This window comes from Ambystoma mexicanum, chromosome 10, assembly GCF_040938575.1.
Source record: "Ambystoma mexicanum isolate Mex_15411 chromosome 10, UKY_AmexF1_1, whole genome shotgun sequence".
In the NCBI taxonomy this organism is placed as follows: domain Eukaryota; kingdom Metazoa; phylum Chordata; class Amphibia; order Caudata; family Ambystomatidae; genus Ambystoma; species Ambystoma mexicanum.
In genome coordinates, this window is record NC_090932.1 from 1,179,589,475 (window position 1) to 1,179,611,294 (window position 21,820).

General features: G+C 49.0%; 1 protein-coding gene and 1 long non-coding RNA gene across 6 annotated transcripts in view; one reads left to right on the plus strand and one right to left on the minus strand.

The window, feature by feature from the left end:
• The window catches only part of LOC138492152 (uncharacterized), a 181,652-nt gene that overhangs the window by 38,286 nt on the left and 121,546 nt on the right, over positions 1–21,820 (plus strand). The window lies entirely within an intron of this gene.
• Positions 6,619–21,820, minus strand: part of LOC138492150 (synergin gamma-like) — a 102,303-nt gene continuing 87,101 nt past the window's right edge. For 4 of the 5 annotated variants that reach the window (XM_069619150.1, XM_069619151.1, XM_069619152.1 and 1 more), the window contains one exon: positions 6,619–10,641. In XM_069619150.1, coding sequence (XP_069475251.1) covers positions 10,444–10,641 — 198 coding nt within the window. In that variant the 3' untranslated portion in view covers positions 6,619–10,443. Of the gene's footprint in view, positions 10,642–21,334; positions 21,620–21,820 lie in introns of those variants that run through there. The other variant, XM_069619154.1, reaches the window with a different exon arrangement.

Here is a 21,820-nt window from a genome sequence, read left to right on the forward strand (position 1 = left end):
CGTACCCAGGCAAATCGCGTGTGGAAGTTCACGCGCACCCCGAAGTACACGTACCCAGGCTAATCGCGTGTGGAACTTCTCGCGCACCCCGAAGTACACGTACCCAGGCTAGTCGCGTGTGGAACTTCCAGCGCACCCCGAGGTACACATACCCAGGCCAATCGCGTGTGGAACTTCCCACGCACCCCGAAGTACACGTACCCAGGCAAATCGCACGGCTGGGGGTGGTGGGAGACATGAGTTGGACATGAGTGGGGGCCTGGTGGAGGGTGCCCCTGCACGGCTGGGGGGTGGGGTGGTGGTAGACATGAGTGGGGGCCTGGTGGAGGCTGCCCCTGCACTGCTGGGGGGTGGGGGTGGTGGGAGACATGAGTGGGGGCCTGGTGGAGGCTGCCCCTGCACTGCTGGGGGGTGGGGGTGCAGGGGGACATGAGTGGGGGCCTGGTGGAGGCTGCCCCTGCACTGCTGGGGGGTGGGGTGGTGGGAGACATGAGTGGGGGCCTGGTGGAATCTGCCCCTGGTGGCTGGGGGGTGGGGGTGGTGGTAGACATGAGTGGGGGCCTGCTGGAGGCTGCCCCTGCACTGCTGAGGGGTGGGGGTAATAGGGGACATGAGTGGGGGCCTGGTGGGGGCTGCCCCTGCACTGCTGGGGGGTGGGGGTGGTGGGAGACATGAGTGGGGGCCTGGTGGAGGCTGCCCCTGGTGGCTGGGGGGTGGGAGTGGTGGGAGACATGAGTGGGGGGCTGGTGGAGGCTGCCCCTGCACTGCTGGGGGGTGGGGGTGGTGGGAGACATGAGGGGGGGCCTGGCGGAGGCTGCCCCTGGTGGCTGGGGGGTGGGGGTGGTGGGAGACATGAGTGGGGGGCTGGTGGAGGCTGCCCCTGCACTGCTGGGGGGTGGGGGTAATGGGAGACATGAGTAGGGGCCTGGTGGAGGCTGCCCCTGGTGGCTGTGGGATGGGGGTGGTGGTAGACATAAGTGGGGGCCTGGGGGAGGCTGCCCCTGCACTGCTGGGGGGTGGGGGTGCAGGGGGACATGAGTGGGGGCCTGGTGGAGGCTGCCCCTGCACTGCTGGGGGGTAGGGGTGGTGGGAGACATGGGTGGGGGCCTGGTGGAGGCTGCCCCTGCACTGCTGGGGGGTGGGGGTGGTGGGAGACATGAGTGGGGGCCTGGTGGAGGCTGCCCCTGCACTGCTGGGGGGTGGGGGTGGTGGGAGACATGAGTGGGGGCCTGGTGGAGGATGCCCCTGCACTGCTGGGGGGTGGGGGTGCAGGGGGACATGAGTGGGGGCCTGGTGGAGGCTGCCCCTGCACTGCTGGGGTGTGGGGGTGGTGGGAGACATGAGTGGGGGCCTGGTGGAATCTGCCCCTGCACTGCTGGGGGGTGGGGGTGCAGGGGGACATGAGTGTGGGCCTGGTGGAATCTGCCCCTGGTGGCTGGGGGGTGGGGGTGGTGGTAGACATGAGTGGGGGCCTGGTGGAGGCTGCCCCTGCACTGCTGGGGGGTAGGGGGTGGTGGGAGACATGGGTGGGGGCCTGGTGGAGGCTGCCCCTGCACTGCTGGGGGGTGGGGGTGGTGTGAGACATGAGTGGGGGCCTGGTGGAGGCTGCCCCTGCACTGCTGGGGGTGGGGGTGGTGGGAGACATGAGTGGGGGCCTGGTGGAGGCTGCCCCTGGTGGCTGGGGGGTGGGGGTGGTGGTAGACATGAGTGGGGGACTGGTGGAGGCTGCCCCTGACTGCTGGGGGGTAGGGGGTGGTGGGAGACATGAGTGGGGGCCTGGTGGAGGCTGCCCCTGCACTGCTGGGGGGTGGGGGTGCAGGGGGACATGAGTGGGGGCCTGGTGGAGGCTGCCCCTGCACTGCTGGGGGGTGGGGGTGGTGGGAGACATGAGTGGGGGCCTGGTGGAATCTGCCCCTGGTGGCTGGGGGTGGTGGTAGACATGAGTGGGGGCCTGGTGGAGGGTGCCCCTGACTGCTGGGCGGTAGGGGGTGCTGGGAGACATGGGTGGGGGCCTGGTGGAGGCTGCCCCTGCACTGCTGGGGGGTGGGGGTGGGGGGAGACATGAGTGGGGGCCTGGTGGAGGCTGCCCCTGCACTGCTGGGGGGTGGGGGTGGTGGGAGACATGAGTGGGGGCCTGGTGGAGGCTGCCCCTGCACTGCTGGGGGGTGGGGGTGCAGGGGGATATGAGTGGGGGCCTGGTGGAGGCTGCCCCTGCACTGCTGGGGGATGGGGGTGGTGGGAGACATGAGTGGGGTCTTGGTGGAGGCTGCCCCTGGTGGCTGGGGGGTGAGGGTGGTGAAGACATGAGTTGGACATGAGTGGGGGCCTGGTGGAGGGTGCCCCTGACTGCTCTGGGGTAGGGGGTGGTGGGAGACATGAGTGGGGGCCTGGTGGAGGCTGCCCCTGCACTGCTGGGGGGTGGGGGTGCAGGGGGACATGAGTGGGGGCCTGGTGGAGGCTGCCCCTGCACTGCTGGGGGGTGGGGGTGGTGGGAGACATGAGTGGGGGCCTGGTGGAGGCTGCCCCTGGTGGCTGGGGGTGGTGGTAGACATGAGTGGGTGCCTGGTGGAGGCTGCCCCTGCACTGCTGAGGGGTGGGGGTGGTGGGAGATATGAGTGGGGGCCTGGTGGAGGCTGCCCCTGGTGGCTGGGGGGTGGTAGACATGGGTGGGGGCCTAGTGGAGGCTGCCCTGCACTGCTGGGGGGTGGGGGTAATAGGGGACATGAGTGGGGGCCGGGTGGAGGCTGCCCCTGGTGGCTGGGGGGTGGGGGTGGTGGTAGACATGAGTGGGGGCCTGGTGGAGGCTGCCCCTGGTGGCTGGGGGGTGGGGGTGGTGGGAGACATTAGTGGGGGCCTGGTGGAGGCTGCCCCTGCACTGCTGGGGGGTGGCGGTAATAGGGGACATGAGTGGGGGCCTGGTGGAGGCTGCCCCTGCACTGCTGGGGGGTGGGGGTGGTGGGAGACATGAGTGGGGGCCTGGTGGAGGCTGCCCCTGGTGGCTGGGGGAGGGGGGTGGTGGGAGACATGAGTGGGGGCCTGGTGGAGGCTGCCCCTGGTGGCTGTGGGATGGGGGTGGTGGGAGACATGAGTGGGGGTCTGGTGGAGGCTGCCCCTGCACTGCTCGGGAGTGGGGGTAATAGGGGACATGAGTGGGGGCCTGGTGGAGGCTGCCCCTGGTGGCTGGGAGTGGTGGTAGACATGAGTGGGGGCCTGGTAGAGGCTGCCCCTGCACTGCTGGGGGGTGGGGGTGGTGGGAGACATGAGTGGGGGCCTGGTGGAGGCTGCCCCTGGTGCCTGGGGGATGGGGGTGGTGGGAGACATGAGTGGGGGCCTGGTGGAGGCTGCCCCTGCACTGCTGGGGGGTGGGGGTGCAGGGGGATATGAGTGGGGGCCTGGTGGAGGCTGCCCCTGCACTGCTGGGGGGTAGGGGGTGGTGGGAGACATGGGTGGGGGCCTGGTGGAGGCTGCCCCTGCACTGCTGGGGGGTGGGGTGGTGGGAGGCATGAGTGGTGTCCTGGTGGAGGCTGCCCCTGCACTGGTGGGGGGTGGGGGTGGTGGGAGACATGAGTGGGGGCCTGGTGGAGGCTGCCCCTGCACTGCTGGGGGGTGGGGGTGGTGGGAGATATGAGTGGGGACTTGGTGGAGGCTGCCCCTGGTGGCTGGGGGGTGAGGGTGGTGAAGACATGAGTTGGACATGAGTGGGGGCCTGGTGGAGGGTGCCCCTGACTGCTGGGGGGTAGGGGGTGGTGGGAGACATGAGTGGGGGCCTGGTGGAGGCTGCCCCTGCACTGCTGGGGGGTGGGGGTGCAGGGGGACATGAGTGGGGGCCTGGTGGAGGCTGCCCCTGCACTGCTGGGGGGTGGGGGTGGTGGGAGACATGAGTGGGGGCCTGGTGGAGGCTGCCCCTGGTGGCTGGGGGGTGGGGGTGGTGGTAGACATGAGTGGGTGCCTGGTGGAGGCTGCCCCTGCACTGCTGGGGGGTGGGGGTGGTGGGAGATATGAGTGGGGGCCTGGTGGAGGCTGCCCCTGCTGGCTGGGGGGTGGGGGTGGTGGTAGACATGGGTGGGGGCCTGGTGGAGGCTGCCCTGCACTGCTGGGGGGTGGGGGTAATAGGGGACATGAGTGGGGGCCTGGTGGAGGCTGCCCCTGGTGGCTGGGGGGTGGGGGTGGTGGTAGACATGAGTGGGGGCCTGGTGGAGGCTGCCCCTGGTGGCTGGGGGGTGGGGGTGGTGGGAGACATTAGTGGGGGCCTGGTGGAGGCTGCCCCTGCACTGCTGGGGGGTGGGGGTAATAGGGGACATGAGTGGGGGCCTGGTGGAGGCTGCCCCTGGTGGCTGGGGGGTGGGGGTGGTGGTAGACATGAGTGGGGGCCTGGTGGAGGCTGCCCCTGCACTGCCGGGGGGTGGGGGTGGTGGGAGACATGAGTGGGGGCCTGGTGGAGGCTGCCCCTGGTGCCTGGGGGATGGGGGTGGTGGGAGACATGAGTGGGGGCCTGCTGGAGGCTGCCCCTGGTGGCTGGGTGGTGGGGGTGGTGGGAGACATGAGTGGGGGTCTGGTGGAGGCTGCCCCTGCACTGCTCGGGAGTGGGGGTAATAGGGGACATGAGTGGGGGCCTGGTGGAGGCTGCCCCTGGTGGCTGGGGGGTGGGGGTGGTGGTAGACATGAGTGGGGGCCTGGTGGAGGCTGCCCCTGCACTGCCGGGGGGTGGGGGTGGTGGGAGACATGAGTGGGGGCCTGGTGGAGGCTGCCCCTGGTGCCTGGGGGATGGGGGTGGTGGGAGACATGAGTGGGGGCCTGCTGGAGGCTGCCCCTGGTGGCTGGGTGGTGAGGGTTGTGGGAGACATGTGTTGGTGATCAGTAGTGCAAGGTGACATGTGGGTTGGCTGGTGGGCATTGCCATGGTGGATGGGTTGCCTATGGGACATGAGCAGGGGTGCAGGGTAGTACCCTGTGGTGTGGGCTGCCTGCAGGGGCCGTGGAGGGTGTAGAGGGAACACCTGGGGGGACCCACATGGCCAAATCACGTGTAGCATTCCCCGGCACCACCGAAATACACGTACCCTGCAGAAATCGCGTGTGAATCTTCCGCGCACATCGGAATACACGTACCCAGGCCAATCGCGTGTGGAACTTCCCGCGCACCCCGAAGTACACGTACCCAGGCCAATCGCGTGTGGAACTTCCCGCGCACCCCCACCTAGCCAGGCCAATCGCGTGTGGAACCTCCCGCGCACCCCGTAGTACACGTACCCAGGCCAATCGCGTGTGGAACTTCCCGCGCAGCCCGTGGTACACGTACCCAGGCTGATCGCGTGTGGAACTTCCCGCACACCCCGAAGTACACATACCCAGACAAATCGCATGTGGAACTTCCCGCGCACCCAGGAAAATGCGCACATGCTATTTTTCACACAGCGGGTGTCCGTGTTTGTCGGTGCCCCTTTGCACCTCATTTGTCCTAGAGGGCCACTGTATGGGCCATTCATCATGGCTGTATATGGGTGCTTTTTGTTAGCGCACATTTTGGCGCACATTTTTTTCAGTCGCAGGGGCGCTACCGCCTGCTTTCTTGTGGCGTACTTGTTTGGCCCTGTGCGCGTCTTTGACCGTGCGCTGGTTTGCCCTATTCGATTCCATGAATACGGGTTGTAGGCGAGCGTGTGGGCGTTCCGCGCACTTGCCTCCTGTACTTCCCCCGTGACGCCCATATTTTCACGCATTGTTCCCCATTCCGAGTGTTACGCCCCGTGTTCCAACTACTTTTGTGATGTGCGCCGCGTTATGTGCGATTTCGCAGTGGCCGTGGCGCACGCTGTTGGATGACCTGTGCGCCGGCGTGCACGGCGCACATTTTTAGCGCACATCCAATGTTTTTCTCGCGCACGGACTTCGATGAATCGCTGTGCACTGGTTTTCCTGCGATTTTCACACTTACACTGCGATTTTCGCACTTTTCCTGCGATTCGCACGTTTTGGCACCTCTGCGCGGGAATTTTCGGCGCACATTAATTCCATGAATCGACCCCTTAATTGTTGAATGTACCAAATTATTGTCACTGAGAAAGGTATATTTTCAGAATTCTTTTCATGAGTTTAAATCGTTATCCCCACACCGAATGTGGTTCATGATTTTTAATGCAAACCAGATTTCACTCAATCTAGCCACAATAAACTTTTGCGGCTGAAGATTCAGTTGGAATCATGATCGTATTGGGCAATTAAGACAACTGTGGGAATTGTATAATGACAAATCTCAAATAAAGTTTTACAATGCATTTATACATGGAAATATTAAGAAATATCAGTAATAGAATAGACTTATGACCCCCATAGCACTTTTTGCCATTGCTGTCGAAAAGGCATATATTGACATGAGCTCATCACTGCACTTTTGGTTTCTTGTTTTGTTCTTAGATCTATTAAAAACATTGAATAAAATGTGTAAGAAAATCATCATACCAAATCAATTTTGATCTTCCCTTTGATCTATACCATGTTGTAATCCTTTTAACCTATTTTAACACTGTTGATGTAACGCTATTAATGGAAAGGAAATTGAAATGTGAATACTGTGACGAATCATCACACTCGGACACAGAATTTTAGGTACACAATAAATTGCAGCTAAAAGTTTGTATTTTATCTGTTTTTTACTCTTTCTATATTTGAAAGGTTGTACTTTACAACCAAACTAAAAATAATGTATTATCCCCACACCCAGACATGTGCATATGAAATCATCCTCAGAAACTACAGAATTATTGTAAGCAGCAACACAGTGAAGGGAATATGAATGTAAACGGAGGAAGTAATTCAAAATAGGACTCGAATGCAAACAGACTTTCCTGCAAAGGTCTGTTTCATATTAATACGAACATCCATTATCATTATTGGATACCAGAAGTGGTTACCTGTAACAAGCACAATTTAGAAAAGTGCAGAAGCCTCCATAAACAGAGAATGGAGCATTAACACGAGATCCAATATTGTTTTGAGTCTTAGAATGCAACAGAATGGAGAGACCTTGTTAGGTTTCAGATTTGACATTTTGAAGTAGAATAAGAGTCATTTTGAGATTTGGAATTGATAACTTAAGTTCTTCATGTAAATGTATACATACATATTACATGTTAAAGGAATTACCAACACATGTTACCCTGAAGAAGTGCTGTGGCGCGAAACACATGTAGGCATGGCCTGTTTTCTGGAACCAACTTCAACAGTACAACATCGCCTCATATGATTATTGCCTCTGGGTTGACGCTTATCACAAATCTCACAGTATTCTTTTGTGTGCTATTTCGAGAGGCCAGAGGATTTGGTGTCTCAGCCTGGTTAGACCCTTCACCATAGCCATTTAACCTTTTAGGCCTAGCACAGTTGTCATAGTCCCATTTTAATTTATTTTGTAGTATAGCAGACTACTCTGGATTTTATTCCAGTTTTATATTTATATGCAAATATTATTCTGTGCATACTAAAATGCATATTTTGGTTGACTGACTGTATGGACCATGTAATTTCCAAAATACACTTTGAAACAACAGGTCAGTGGAGCTGTTGCTTTTACTTGCCACCCATCTGCAGGCATATTGGAGATCAACGTTAGTTTTTTGTGTCCAAATGCTCAGGTCTTAATTGAAGGTTAGCATGAAAAAGTAATTGCCCCCCACAGATTAAAGCCAACTCCTAGTGACCTATCCATAAACTGGACACTGAAAGTCATAAGGAGGGAGCACTGAGCATTGAGAAGCACTTACTGAAAGGCCAATGGGGACAGACCTGGCCACTGGGAGTCACATGTAGGCAGAACTGAGCATTGAGAAGCACTTACTGAAAGGAAGAACAGTGCATTGTGGCCCCATATGGGGCCGAAATCAGCACTGTGAGCCACATATGGAGAGACAATGGTCATTTAGATCTCTATCAGGGCATAACTGTGCACTGAGAGCCACATGGGCGAGATCAGTGTCAGGGAGGGTGAAATACGTTAAAACAGGGGCAACAGCAACATGAAAGTGTGTTTAACAGTGGCAGTGCTGGCATATATTGCTGCGGCGGACCTGGTGATTTTTTCAGGAACAACCATCATCCCGGCCTTTATTATTGCGCCACAGCCTCATGATTTATTTTGTTCACAGGCAGCAGGAATATGTGTTGCAAAATGTTCACATCTACTGTTGCTGACCTAACTTGGATTTCATGTTTTCTTCCTACAGAACTGATTGTACGTTCTGAGGCTTTGTATGCAAAAGTTCTGAAATTTGTGCTGTAAAATGTAACATTTTTGAAAATGATTTGAAACATATTCTCAGCGGGAGAAGCCCCAAGCCCTCCCCGAACCCACAAAACGTTGTTTCCCCTTAGATTTCTGCACTGACTTGCATGCTACGACTCCAGTCACCAGTCACCAGTGAACGAGATCTATAGGTGATGAAAATGCCAAAGCGGCACGAAGGCAATTTGGTTCCATGTGTTAATATCCCCGCAAAAATATCGCCATACAAAAATATCACCATATTTTTGCTGCGATATTAAGGCATGGAACCTGCAGTAGACACCCCCTCAACCCCTGCTCCTAAAAACCCCAAAAATGATCACGCCCAAAAATATCACCCATGGCCGTTCCAGACGACCGTATAAACGCCGATATTTTTGGTGGGGATAATATGTAGTGATACTGGTAATTTCTGCACAACTAGTCAACATTGCCCATCTATGAGGCTACTGCACACAGTTTTGTCTGACCACCACTGGCCAACACCAACATTCAACATCCAACATCCGGTGTCCCTTTCGTAGACCAGGGACATTGAGATGTTGTGTTAAATGGCTTTGTACAGGCCATATTTGTCACGTGGCTTTTTGGCGTTTGATCAGTGGGTGATCATGGTAAACTGGTGTTCATTAGTTGAGAAGAAGTAGAAAGGGAAAAGGCAGGTTCTTAATATTTCACAAACTCAACAAGTACTTGGTTTAATAAAAATATCGCAGGATGTGCTGCTTTGAAATGCTCGCTCTCCAGATTTCATCACACAGAAATTTGGAAAGCTTAGAAGAGGTTAAGGCAAGAACCTTGGTTTGCGTGAGATGGATCGCAATCTCAAACTCTGAACTCGATAAATAAGTATGGACCTACGGCAAACATCTATTTTCCTAACGCCAGAAATAAGCATCTACTCACCTCTCAGGAGATCCTGGTCTTGTTTTACTGCCTCTGTAGGGCCACAGTCGATTGCTCATTCTCTGCTATAGTCAGCCACCATACCAAGAGTTTCAAAATATAAGTTAAGAGTTGTAAGTCTTCTGTCTTTGGTTAAAGTGTTAGCCCTTCAATGAGTCTATATGTTCTGTGGTTAACTGCGTTATTGTGCAGAGCATTTGTACTGTTTTGTTACAGGTTGCCATGGAAATTACATTGATCATCTGATGCTAAATACGGAAAACAAAGCATGAAAGAGTAAAGTCTGAAAAACGGAGAAAATCATAAGTGAGAACAATTGTGAAAAAGTGTTGGCAAAGCCATTAGGTTTGGCTGTCATACATATAAACCATATTTTAATACGCCATGATATTCCTGGCACAAGCAAATGATGTATGATGTCTCAGGAAACCTGCCATTCCCCTTCAACTGCCCATCCCATGGATAAAGGACATATTTTATGTTATCCAGACTAATATGATGCCCCCTAATGGTGGCCCCCTGGGATTGCCTTACTGTAGAATTGGTAATTGGGTTATGAAAATGGAGATTTCCAATCTCTGGACGCTGAAGTACAACCAAAAAGGAGCCATGAGGTGAACTTGATGGCACTATCTCCTCTTTCCTAGTGATTTCCTAGCCCAATAATGGATATTCTGCATTTTACAGAGTGTAACTGGCTAATCATAGTGCTGCACGCCCTGCAGCAGAGGCTGGCCTGAACATGAAATGAACACATCGAAATCCAACTAAGCATACTGAACAAACAATGGAAAAAAGTGACAGAATGTGCATTAAAAGTGGTATGGATCAAATACACAACGTTAGGTATCATTATGCCAGCAGATCACACCTGAGATATAGCGAAGCTGCAGGTAAAAGAATGTCAAGTGAGGTAGGATTCTTGATGATGTGGGTTTATGCTCCTGTTTAGAATTGGTGAAGACCACTTGAGGGTGTTGAAGAAACCCAGTGGAAGCGTGGTGCCCTGAATGGAAGCAAAGATGTCCAAGAAAGAGGTACAGAACTGAAATGTTGTAACAAGGCCTAGGACTTTCAGGTGACTAGAACAGGTCCTACAAACCTTGGACTATCTTGAACTCAAAAAAGCAGGGGCGTCAATTTCCTTTAAAGGGAAGAGGTCTCCAAAGAAGACCAAAAAGGATGTTCTTGCATCCATGGTGGCCCCAGAGGGTTCGTCAAGTGTTTTGTGTGCAGAGAAATGTTCAGAGGTAAATGGGTCAGGAAGCGCCTTCAAGAAGGCTTTTAAGTCCAGGGCATTCTGTTGGTTCCAATGGTTTGGTGCAGAGATCCGATGTTTGTTGGCAAGATGATGATGGGAGTTCAGTATCCACACAGTTCAGCCAAAAGTTTGCACAACTGACGTGATACGGGTGACCCTGATGCATCAACAATTGTTCTCTGTTCTCGGAGGTATCCTGGATGAGGAAACAGATGTGAAGATAAACAGCGTTAGAAGGAACAACTCAAATAGCGTAGATGCCAGAAAATCACCCTTAAGAATGCAACAGATGTTCACTGGTTGAAAGGCACAAATGACTACTTCAACGAGAAAACCCTAACATAATAGGACATCTGCTTACTTTTGTGCGATTTCTCTAAATGAGATCTCAAAGCCCAGTAGAGTGCAAAGCAGCAAAAGTAACAGTAAGGAAAAGATACACCATCTGTGAGATGAGGAGCAACTAAGATGAGGAGCAACTACAAAGGTCAAGCCAAAAGGGTGAATCTTGCTAGCCTTTCGAAGCAGTGACATTTAGTTTATTCCTCAACTATGGAAATTTAGCACCGGGTGCTAAATTCAATCACAAAGTTTGAAGCATGAAAACAAAAAGGTGGAAAACCAAAAGAGAATCAGTGATGTGAAGAATTGGCAAAGCCAATGTATTTTGGCTGTCATATGTCAAGCAGAGCCTTACATGCCACCATTTCATGGTGTATACTTGGCATAATCATCATATGGTAATGCACAAACCCACAGGGTGCAGCTGTTTCAATGTGCTAATAATTCACTATCTAAAACATTCAAATCGATACATGAATACATATGTAGTCATGCAGGGAATCCTTAACAAAATTATGAGTTTTAGGAATGGCCCAATTGGTTACCAGTAATCTTCAGAACTCCAAGTCCAAGTCTTCACCACCACAGTCCTTACTATACGAGGTTATAAAATGAGTCTTCAGCTGAGACACAGGGTTATCCCCAAGCCCCCTAAAAATATATGTTTCTCTTCACATTTCTTTTTTTAAACAAAACTCTTCCCCTTAGATGGTTATGAAAGCACCTCTGACTCATTGCAACTTACTCTTTGATTATCAAGTGACTTAAAACAAAATGGCTCTCGGCGGGAGGATTATAAAGAACTGTGACAAGGACGACTTGGAGTAATGAAGATCTCCACTAGGTAATCGGGCCATTAGCTCCTTGTCCATCTTCCCCATCCAAGTCCATACTCTATAAGGATGTACCAAGCCTGTGCCGAAATCCTAGCAGAGATAGAACCTAAAAAGGCACATGCAGGCCTTGTTTTGCATTCATACTGTAATAGCCCTCTTACTTATCACAAGATAACAGCAGCCCAGAAACTCTGAGAAAATACCATTTAAAATGTGAAGTCTTCCACGAGTAGTGAGGGAAACAACCCAGAGCTGCAGAGGCACTTAAAGCCACTGCATGGGCCAACAAGGAAGCAACCAGCCTCAGAGAGCCTCCTCTGTACCTGAAAGACATATGAGAGAAAAAGGCCCAGCTCACCCTAAGGGTCCAACTAAGACAATGCAATAGAGTCACAACGTCAGAACAGCAGAATGTATTCCATACATTTGCACTTTTGTCCTAATACAACTCATACAATACATACATTGAATAACTCAAATGCTGTAATCTTCAAAGCCTGTTTTATTCAGTGGTAATTCATAGAGGAGGCCAGTACATATAGTTCGTGCCGGAAGCGTTTCGGAAATAGTATTCCCCTTCTTCAAGAGCAATTAACACTATAAACAAAGGAAATTACTCCAATGATTTGTTAAGAAAAAAAAACGTTTACGTGATAACTCAAAAAAGAGAAATAAACACATTTTTAAATAACATAATCCATATGCGATCCCAATACATATGTATATTATAAAAGACAGCTCATGAGTGGTCCCTTATAGCCATGACAACAGTCTTGGAAGTGAACAGAGTCCTAATATGATATAATGGTGAACCAAAGTTGACATCAAGCGCTTTATACTTAAGGTTGAAGACTTGCACCGTCTATTTTTATAACCCATACTTGTGAGGTGATTATCCCTTAAAGACCAAGCATTCAAGTATGTGGAAAACCCAAGGATAAGGGACATGATTCCCTACCTGACCTTATATTTGTAGTCAAAACCGTACACTATGGGCAGGAAGACCGGATCTGCATGCGTGGTGTCAAAAGAGTACATGGTTAGGTGCTAAACTGAAAATGTAGAGATTAAGCTCAATTACCAAAGCACACTCGTGCCCATCTTAGACATGTTTAATATGTACGTCATACGGTGGCAGTATTACATTACATTTCCACATTGGCAGCCCAAGGGCATTGCGGGCTGCAGGGTTAATAATGACATAATTGGATTTACTTACAGGCATGCAGAAGTGGTGGATGAACATTACTGTGTGGATATTCTGCAGTCTGGACACATTGAATGATTGGAATACTCTTGATCTGACATTTCCCGACACGGAAGTGCTAGGTAAGAAGGGCACGAGTGTGCTTTGATATTTGAGCTTAATCTCTACACTTGATCCTGTCTTCCTGTCTATAGTGTACGGTTATGACTACAAATATAAGGTCAGGTAGGGAATCATGTCCCTTATCCTTGGGTTTAATGCTTGGTCTTTAAGGGATAATCACCTCACGAGTATGGGTTATAAAAACAGACGGTGCAAGTCTTCAAGCTTAAGTATAAAACTCGTTACGTCACCTTTTGGTTCACCATTATATCATATTAGCACTTTGTACAATCCTAAAACTGTTTTCATGACTATCAGGGACCACTCATGAGCTGTCTTTTAATATACATATGCATTGGGATCACTATGAATTATGGTTTTTTTAATTTCCCTTTCTTTCGTCATCACGTCAAAGTTTTCTTTTCAAATCATTGGAGTCATTTCCTTTTTTTATAGTGTTAATTGTTCTTGAAGAAGGGGAATGCTATCCACGAAACACGTCGAGCACGAACTTCATGTACTGACCTTCTCGATTAATTACTACAGAGTAAAACATGCTTTGAAGATTACAGCATTTGAATTATGCAATTTATGTATTTTGAATTTCTTGTACAGAATATACATTGAACGCGTTGACTGCTTTCAGTACTTAGGTTTGCAGGGGATGGGAGGGTCCTAAATTCAATGTAGGAAGTCTTTTGCCCATACATGAAGATAGCAGATCTTGATGAAACCTGACTCTAGGCCTGTTCAAATAAAAGTAAGGGTAATGTGCAATAATAGAGCAGGTATAGTGTCCCTGCTCAAGTCTGAACTTCTGATCAAGCCTCCAGCACAGGATTAGCCGCCCATTGCAAAGATATTTCTGAGCCCTGAACGGGAAGGACTTCAGCTTTAACTATGTAAAGAGAAAAAGGAGCAAATGTAAGCCATTACGGGGGACATTTTGCCAGTAGTTTATTATAGATCACGTTGCAACTGAAAGATATGCTCAGAAACCTGATGCAAAAAGAGCCACTATTCATTTGTTTGTAAAATGAAACAAAAAGCTGGCCCAGACATATCGCTCTCCGCCTTGGGGGACTATCATCAGAGGCAGCCAAGCGTATGAGCTGTGGTGCCACAGAAAACGATTTTAATGAGTTTATAAACCAGAGTTTCTAACTGACGTCTTGCCTTGCATGCTTAATTACCACCCCTAAAGAAAGACTACTTTATATTAATTGCTATGAAATTCAAGAACAATATTAAATACACATTACCATTGTAAATGGTCTTTTTTTAACCACACATTATAAGCAGAGAGTGGTTAAAATCACCTCCTCATAGATTTTATATTTGGAACAGCAGAGTGAATATTGCCTTCATGAAGGTTTCCATAAACTGAGAAAAGCAAACCCAAACCAAGCAACAACATGGGTGTGGTTCTCTATTTAATGTGCATAGTGCTGCCTTGATTTCTCTTAGGAACTTGCAGCTTCTGGCATCTAATAAAAGCTGAGGAACGGGGAGATACACATAGACTTTTAGCACAAAAACATATTGCTGGATAGTATGCAGTAGCACCTGCTGCACCCTCACGAGTTTACACCATGCAATACTGATGTTACTTGAGTGCTGCCTTCCTGGGCTTCTGCAAGTGTAATTGCTGTGTGGTCTGTTACACAGCACTTTCACAAAAAAGCATTAACAAAGCACACATTTGTACTTTAGGAAGTTTCATAGGCATAGTCAACACTGCCTGGATTCAAAAATGCCTCGGGAGGATAGCTCAGGGGCAACGCAGTCCCTTGGAAGCAAGACGACGCTGAGCAACACAGGTTGGATCCCAGGGTCCGCGCTTAAAAACTTCTGGGTATTAAGCATGTTGTAAATAACCAATTGTAATTATAATTATGCAACCGGCATATTGAATACGGATTTCTATAGCTCCCTTTGTTACAGGCTATGTCTTGGTCGATTGAGTCATTTACCAGGTATTAATCATAGCCCAATGTTCTACTTGGTGAGTTAACCTGCACTCTTAAATATACTCTAGTGTTGAGACCAGTTTAAATGTGTGTTTCACCGCCTTCCTGCTGAACTGAAACTAAAGTACCAGCATGACCATTTTCCCGATTAAGCCTCATTTGGGGATTTAACTTCCGAACTCAGAGATTCAGTGTACAATGTTCTAACCTCTGTGGTAGACAGGTTTCCAAATAATGACTCACATGTCCATCCAATTCAAATGTAAGTGTGAACATTTTTTTCACTAAAAACAAAGCATACATTGAACATGCACACATGTATCAACATATATTTTCCTTTGTATACATTCTTAACCAGAAACGGACAGAATGTGCTTGTGGTTATACAGATTTCTGTAGGAAAGAAAAGGTCAAAGAGGCCTGCCTCTCCCCTCCACCCCCACATCTGAATTCAATTATAATTTGCAGGGCTGTCTGCAAGCAAGCCCGATTACCACATGTGCATCAGTAGTAGGAGTTGCCACGTTATCATAACAATGAGAGGGAACGTTAATTCCCAAGGACAGGGTAGCACTGCCAGCACACATGGTAAGCACAGCCTTTACTAGGGACCCCATTCCTCATGCATGGTACACTGAAATAAACTACACCACCTCCCACATGTAAACCATTCATACCTGGGGCCACCAGTCAAGAGCCATTGGTACAACAGACAGTCTGCCTGCGATATTCTTTATTTGAGCTGTTTTGCTTTTTACCTAACCTAGCATAAATATTTCAGAATATATGAGAACATCAGTTCCAGGTAGACATTAAATCAACAGCACATGCTCCAAAGTCTGGTAGCAGCATAAAGTTTTATTATGAAACAAAGGAATCTAGTATATATGTACATATTTATTGAAAAAGGGATGTTATGGTTGCAGGGCAAAAAATCGAAAAACCAAACATGTGTGATGTCATCTTTGATCTCCTGTGTGTTAATCTTAGCAGTGCATGGCGGTGCCGCGAGTTATGGTTGCATAGCTTACCATAACTGGAGAATTTAGTTTTTCGAATTTGCCTTGCAACCATAACATCCCATTAACAAAGCTGTTTTCACAGAATTTCATAGGTTTTTATCAGTGCAAATTAACTGACCAGCAACCTAAATTTAGAGTTCTCTTTAGAAGATATGCACTTAATTTAAGTGCTAAGTGTGAGGTACCTCGTCCTTGGGATTACCTCCCTTACTTACGGGGTTAATGAAACAGAAAACGTTAGAAGGCATTGAATGGCGAAATACCAAAATCACCAAAAAAGGCCTTGGCACTGGGAGGGGAAAACCCAGGGCAGTTAAAATCATTCTGTTCCCCATATATTGGGTGTTATGTCAGTGGACAGTATTGCAAGTCTGCCAGACGTACCTGGGGACAGGTAACATCAATATTACCCAAAATCACAGGGGGATACAATAATCCTTATTGTTCTACATAACATCATATTTTTGACAAATCACTACGAAAATTATATACACATCCTTGAACACAACATGTTTTACATCCTTTATAAGTTTGGAAATGGTAGATACTGTTTTTAAAATTGTAACACTCTAGTATGGATTGTACCATATATTAAAGGATATTGTACACCCTGTATAAACAATTTACTTCAATGCCTGACAGGCCCTGAAGTACAACATTTATCGCAGTGAGGAAAATAATTCAAAAGTTCAGTAAGTAAACATTACCTTTTCATTTCAGTTATAAACATTGTGACACATCAAGAGTATTTGACCCTTCCCCCAGGGTAGGATGCCTTTAAGGTTAGGGAGGTGATCCATCTCAACAAGACCCTACCTTGAGGAATGGGCAAGTGAGATCTCACTGAGAGCGACTCCTCCTTAGGGGACAAGACTCATTTCCACATGGAACTCCCAATGCAAGCCACTATATCTGCATATATGTAACTGCCTCCAATAAGGGATAATGTGCCCTACTTTTGTTTGGCTCCAGGCAATGCTGGATCAAACATGACGCTGAAAGGAATATGGAATATCGCTTTAAAAGCAAAGAGATAGAACCATACGCAGAGGAAGCCCTCTGACATAGCTACACCTTGGAGGGGCAGAGCGGAGTTGAGGCGCAGAACCCGAGGCAATCTGAGAAGCAGAGAACTCCAGAGTGAGACACCAGAGACCCGGCAACCCAAAAAGCGAAAAAGATGCAGTCAGGATGGAGCTTGGAGGACCGTCCGACGTGGTGGGGTGACCACACAAGCAACATGCTGGTTCTGTGGCCCGTCTAACGACACCATTGGAAGTGGGAGACCTGAAAATTCCCATCAGCAAACATTTGCTGAGCGCAGCAACCTACGGAGACACAGGGAGTGGGACTGTTGCGAAGCCCAGAGCTGGGAGACGAGGAACTGAAGAAGCAGATCTGTGTGAGTGCCAAACCTGGAAATGCCACCCATGATGAATGAAGGTACCAGGGTGAAAGAGAGAAGGGGGGAGGCCGCCAGGGGAACATACATTAAGTGAAGGAAGTTGTGTAAACTATGATATTAATGGTGGGACATTGAAAAAGCATGCGTGAAAATCTCATGAGAAACCAAGGAAAGCGAGTGGAGATATTAAGCATGAGGCTTTGAGAAAACCGGAAAGATATCCTATGGAGGAAGTTACCAAAGTTAGCTGTTGAAGTGTGGGGGAATCCCTTAATGAGAGACTTTGAAAAGTACTATGAGCCAAGATGACATATTCTGCCAAGGGCACAGAGAAAGAGCCTAGCAGAGAGAGACCCCAGGAGTGATGGTGCCTCACCCATGATAAAGATATAGCAAACCCCAGAAGGGTCAGGTGGAGAGGGAGGGACATACCCACACTCAGAGGGAGGCCTCGAAGAGACTATCTTAAGAAAACCATTAAGGAAAGTACTGAGAATACCGATAGCAATTTCACTGTCTGGAAGACCAGACCTATGAGTAGTTGGCAGGAGCAATGGGAGCTCATAAGACACTAAGAACCAGAAGAGACCATTGTAATTAACTTGTTCCTATAAAATGACATTTTCATATCGGATATATATATATATGAACTAAGAAAACCCTGAAGTAAACCCTCCAAACAGACAGCCAAAAGGGAAGTAGCTAGGAGAGAGAACTTCTTTTGAAAAACATTATTTTAATTTATTTTGCATTTATTTCAGCGCACAAAGCCCTGAGGCATCTAGGCGCTAGTTACAGTAAGTGCTTAGTACAGTTCATAAAGTACGAGAGCACGCATTAGGATTACAGCGTAGTGGTGGTTGGTGGCAGCATACTCTGACAAGCCTCATCTCATGGTACGGGGGCTACATCAAGTATGCAGACAGCATAAGGACAACATAGATGCAAGCATATAGACTGGCAAAGCCTCACCTCATGGTACGGGGGCTACATCAGGCATGCAGACAGCATAAGGACAAAATAGGTGTAATTATGCAGACTGGCAAAGCCTCACCTCATGGTACGGGGGCTACAGCAGGCATGCAGACAACATAGGGACACAATAGGTGTAATTATGCAGACTGGAAAAGCCTCACCTCATGGTACGGGGGCTACATCAGGCATGCAGACAGCATAAGGACAAAATAGGTGTAATTATGCAGACTGGCAAAGCCTCACCTCATGGTACGGGGGCTACATCAGGCATGCAGACAGCATAAGGACAAAATAGGTGTAATTATGCAGACTGGCAAAGCCTCACCTCATGGTACGGATGCTGCATCAGGCATGCAGACAGCATAAGGGCAAATAGGTGTCATTATGCAGACTGGCAAAGCCTCACCTCATGGTACGGGGCTATATCAGGCATGCAGACAGCATAAGGACAACATAGGTGTAATTATGCAGACTGGCAAAGCCTCACCTCATGGTACGGGGGCTACATCAGGCGTGCAGACAGCCCAAGGACAAAACGGGTGTAATTATGCAGACTGGCAAAGCCTCACCTCATGGTACGGGGGCTACATCAGGCATGCAGACAGCATAAGGACAAAATAGGTGTAATTATGCAGACTGGCAAAGCCTCACCTCATGGTACGGATGCTACATCAGGCATGCAGACAGCATAAGGGCAAATAGGTGTCATTATGCAGACTGGCAAAGCCTCACCTCATGGTACGGGGCTATATCAGGCATGCAGACAGCATAAGGACAACATAGGTGTAATTATGCAGACTGGCAAAGCCTCACCTCATGGTACGGGGGCTACAGCAGGCATGCAGGCAACATAGGGACACAATAGGTGTAATTATGCAGACTTGAAAAGCCCCACCTCATGGTACGGGGGCTACATCAGGCATGCAGACAGCATAAGGACAACATAGGTGTAATTATGCAGACTGGCAAAGCCTCACCTCATGGTACGGGGGCTACAGCAGGCATGCAGACAACATAGGGACACAATAGGTGTAATTATGCAGACTGGCAAAGCCTCACCTCATGGTAAGGGGAGCTACATAAGGTATGGAGGTAAACATAACATCATGGTAAAAGTGTCAAGGTAGGTCTGCGTTACGGCAAAGTGCCATCTGAGTGGGTGGTTTAACAGCCAGGTAACATCAGAGTTCCAGAGAGACCAGGTAGGTGAGCTTTATTACAAAGTTACAAGTGGGAAGCCTTGCGGCAGGTATGGATCAGGTATCAAGGTAGGCAGGCCGTGTGGTATGTACTAGTGTTTCAGCGCCAAGTTTAGATCATGTGTACATTAGTAATTCAAGTGCAGGAGTAGGGATAGTAGGGGAAGGTGATGCACCCTTAATTAAATAGAGGGGGCCATGAATATATAGAGTGTTTATTTTTATTTATAAAGCACGCTGGCAGCACAAGGGCATTGAGGCGCTGCACAAGAAGGTGAACTTAGTTACAGGTTACAGCATTGCTTACTGGTTACATGAGGTGTAGCAATGTTGGGTCAGGTTACAGTACATGGGTGGCATAATATACACATGGTAAGAGTTACTTTGATGGAAAAGCAGTGCTCTATGTCAGGCCGTTAAGTGACTTTTAGGGTACTGAAGGGTAGGTATTGTGGGTCAGATGAAGAGCACTTGAGCAGCAGCTTAGATCGGTCGCTAGGCTTGAAGGAGATCTAGAGAGGGGCGAGGCAGAGTCAGCAGGTGGATCTGCAGGTAGGATGATAGTGCGAGAGCCCTTAATGGGGAAGAGCAGGTGGCGAGATTAGGGCGGGTTGTGAGCGCACAGTTCGGGATGAGTAAAAGCATCGATGTAGTGGGCAGGGAGGTCGACCGGTTTACATGGGCTGAAAGGAATACTTGTGGTGCTAGGCAGAATGCTGGTGGTATATGGCTGGCCCTAATTCACATTCCCAATATGTAATATTAATGCTTTTAAGATACAATGCAGATGGCACTGAAGATAACTGCAAACTCACTAACTTCACACACGCTCGAGTATCTCTCAGTAAATAAACATTAACAACAGTAGGCATATAACACCACACTGGTGCCACAATCGCTTCAGGCCACTATACTGCGTATGTGAAAAAAATAGGTGGTTGGTTTGAATGTAACTATGTTTCCATTACTTATTTTCTCCCGTCTCTTCTACTGCTCCTCTCTTCTCTTTGGACTCCCTGTCTCTCACCTGGCTCCCCTAAAATCCATCTACCACTCCTCTATCCGTACTCTATGTCTCCTCGGCCCTCGAGACTCTATATCTACCTCGCTCTCCCAACTCGGCTGGCTCCCTTTCCTCTCTCAATTGAAATTCCAATTCCTCTGCCTTGTCTACAAATCTCTCCATGACCTCGCCCCCCCCTATCTTTCCTCCCTCTTCTCATTCTACTCTCCCTCCCGCTCTCTCCGCTCAGCTGACCTATACCTTCTCACTGTTCCCCCTGCACCTTGTGCCTCTTCACGTTTCCGCTCCTTCCAACTCTTGGCCCCCCTCCACTGGAACTCCCTACCTCTCCCTATCCGCTCCACCCCCACTTACCCATCTGTCCGCTCGTCCCTGAAAGCCCTTCTTCTCCACTCTCCCCCCTCACTCTCCTTCCCTACCTCTCCCCCCAAAAAAACCCTCCCCCTTCATCCCCCTCCCTCCCTCTCCTCCTGAGGCCCTTATATTCGATGCGGTTACCACCCGTGGGTGTCAAGAACATCTGGGAACACCACCCCCCTCCTTTTGAGTAAATTGTCCTATGTACTGTACCACTGGTTTGTGTCAAGTTTGTAAATATGCTTCTTTTTCTTGTACTGTTGTTATTCTGTAAAGCGCTTTGGTGTAAAGCGCTATATAAACTCAATAAACAAACATAAACGTACTCAAAAAGAAAGGTTACCAGCAAATCTAACAAATGCCTACTTAATATTCCTTAAACCAAAATGTAGTCATTAAATTATACTTTAAATCCATATTTTTTTTATTTAATTGTGTTTTAATCATTAAGATTTTTACAATCAGAAAAAGTAGCTTGGCTTCATAAAACAAGACGAGAACAGAAGTCGATACGTAAAAGTTTGAGCTGAGTACCATCGATCAATGTATTGTAAAAATAGTTTACTTGATCTTCTGTTCTATTTGTAACGGGAAGGATTTTTGAATATCTTGTAGGATGTTGTAAGTTGCCAGCATCCAGGTGGTTTTTTTCTCTCGTCATCAGTCTTGACCAACAAGATCTTCGTCTTGCAGCACAAAGTCTGAGAATAGGCGCTTCAGGTAGGGTGATCTAGACTTGAGAGTACCAGGGCAAGACAAAAGTAGATGGCGAATAGACTCCACGACTCTAACAGAACCACACAATCTACAGCCCTTTTCATATTCAAATTCATATTCAAATTCATATTTACAATAATAAACAGTTAGACTATGCCAATGGGTAACTACTTTAAACATAAGCAAACAAAATTAAATATGCCTTAATTACATTACACT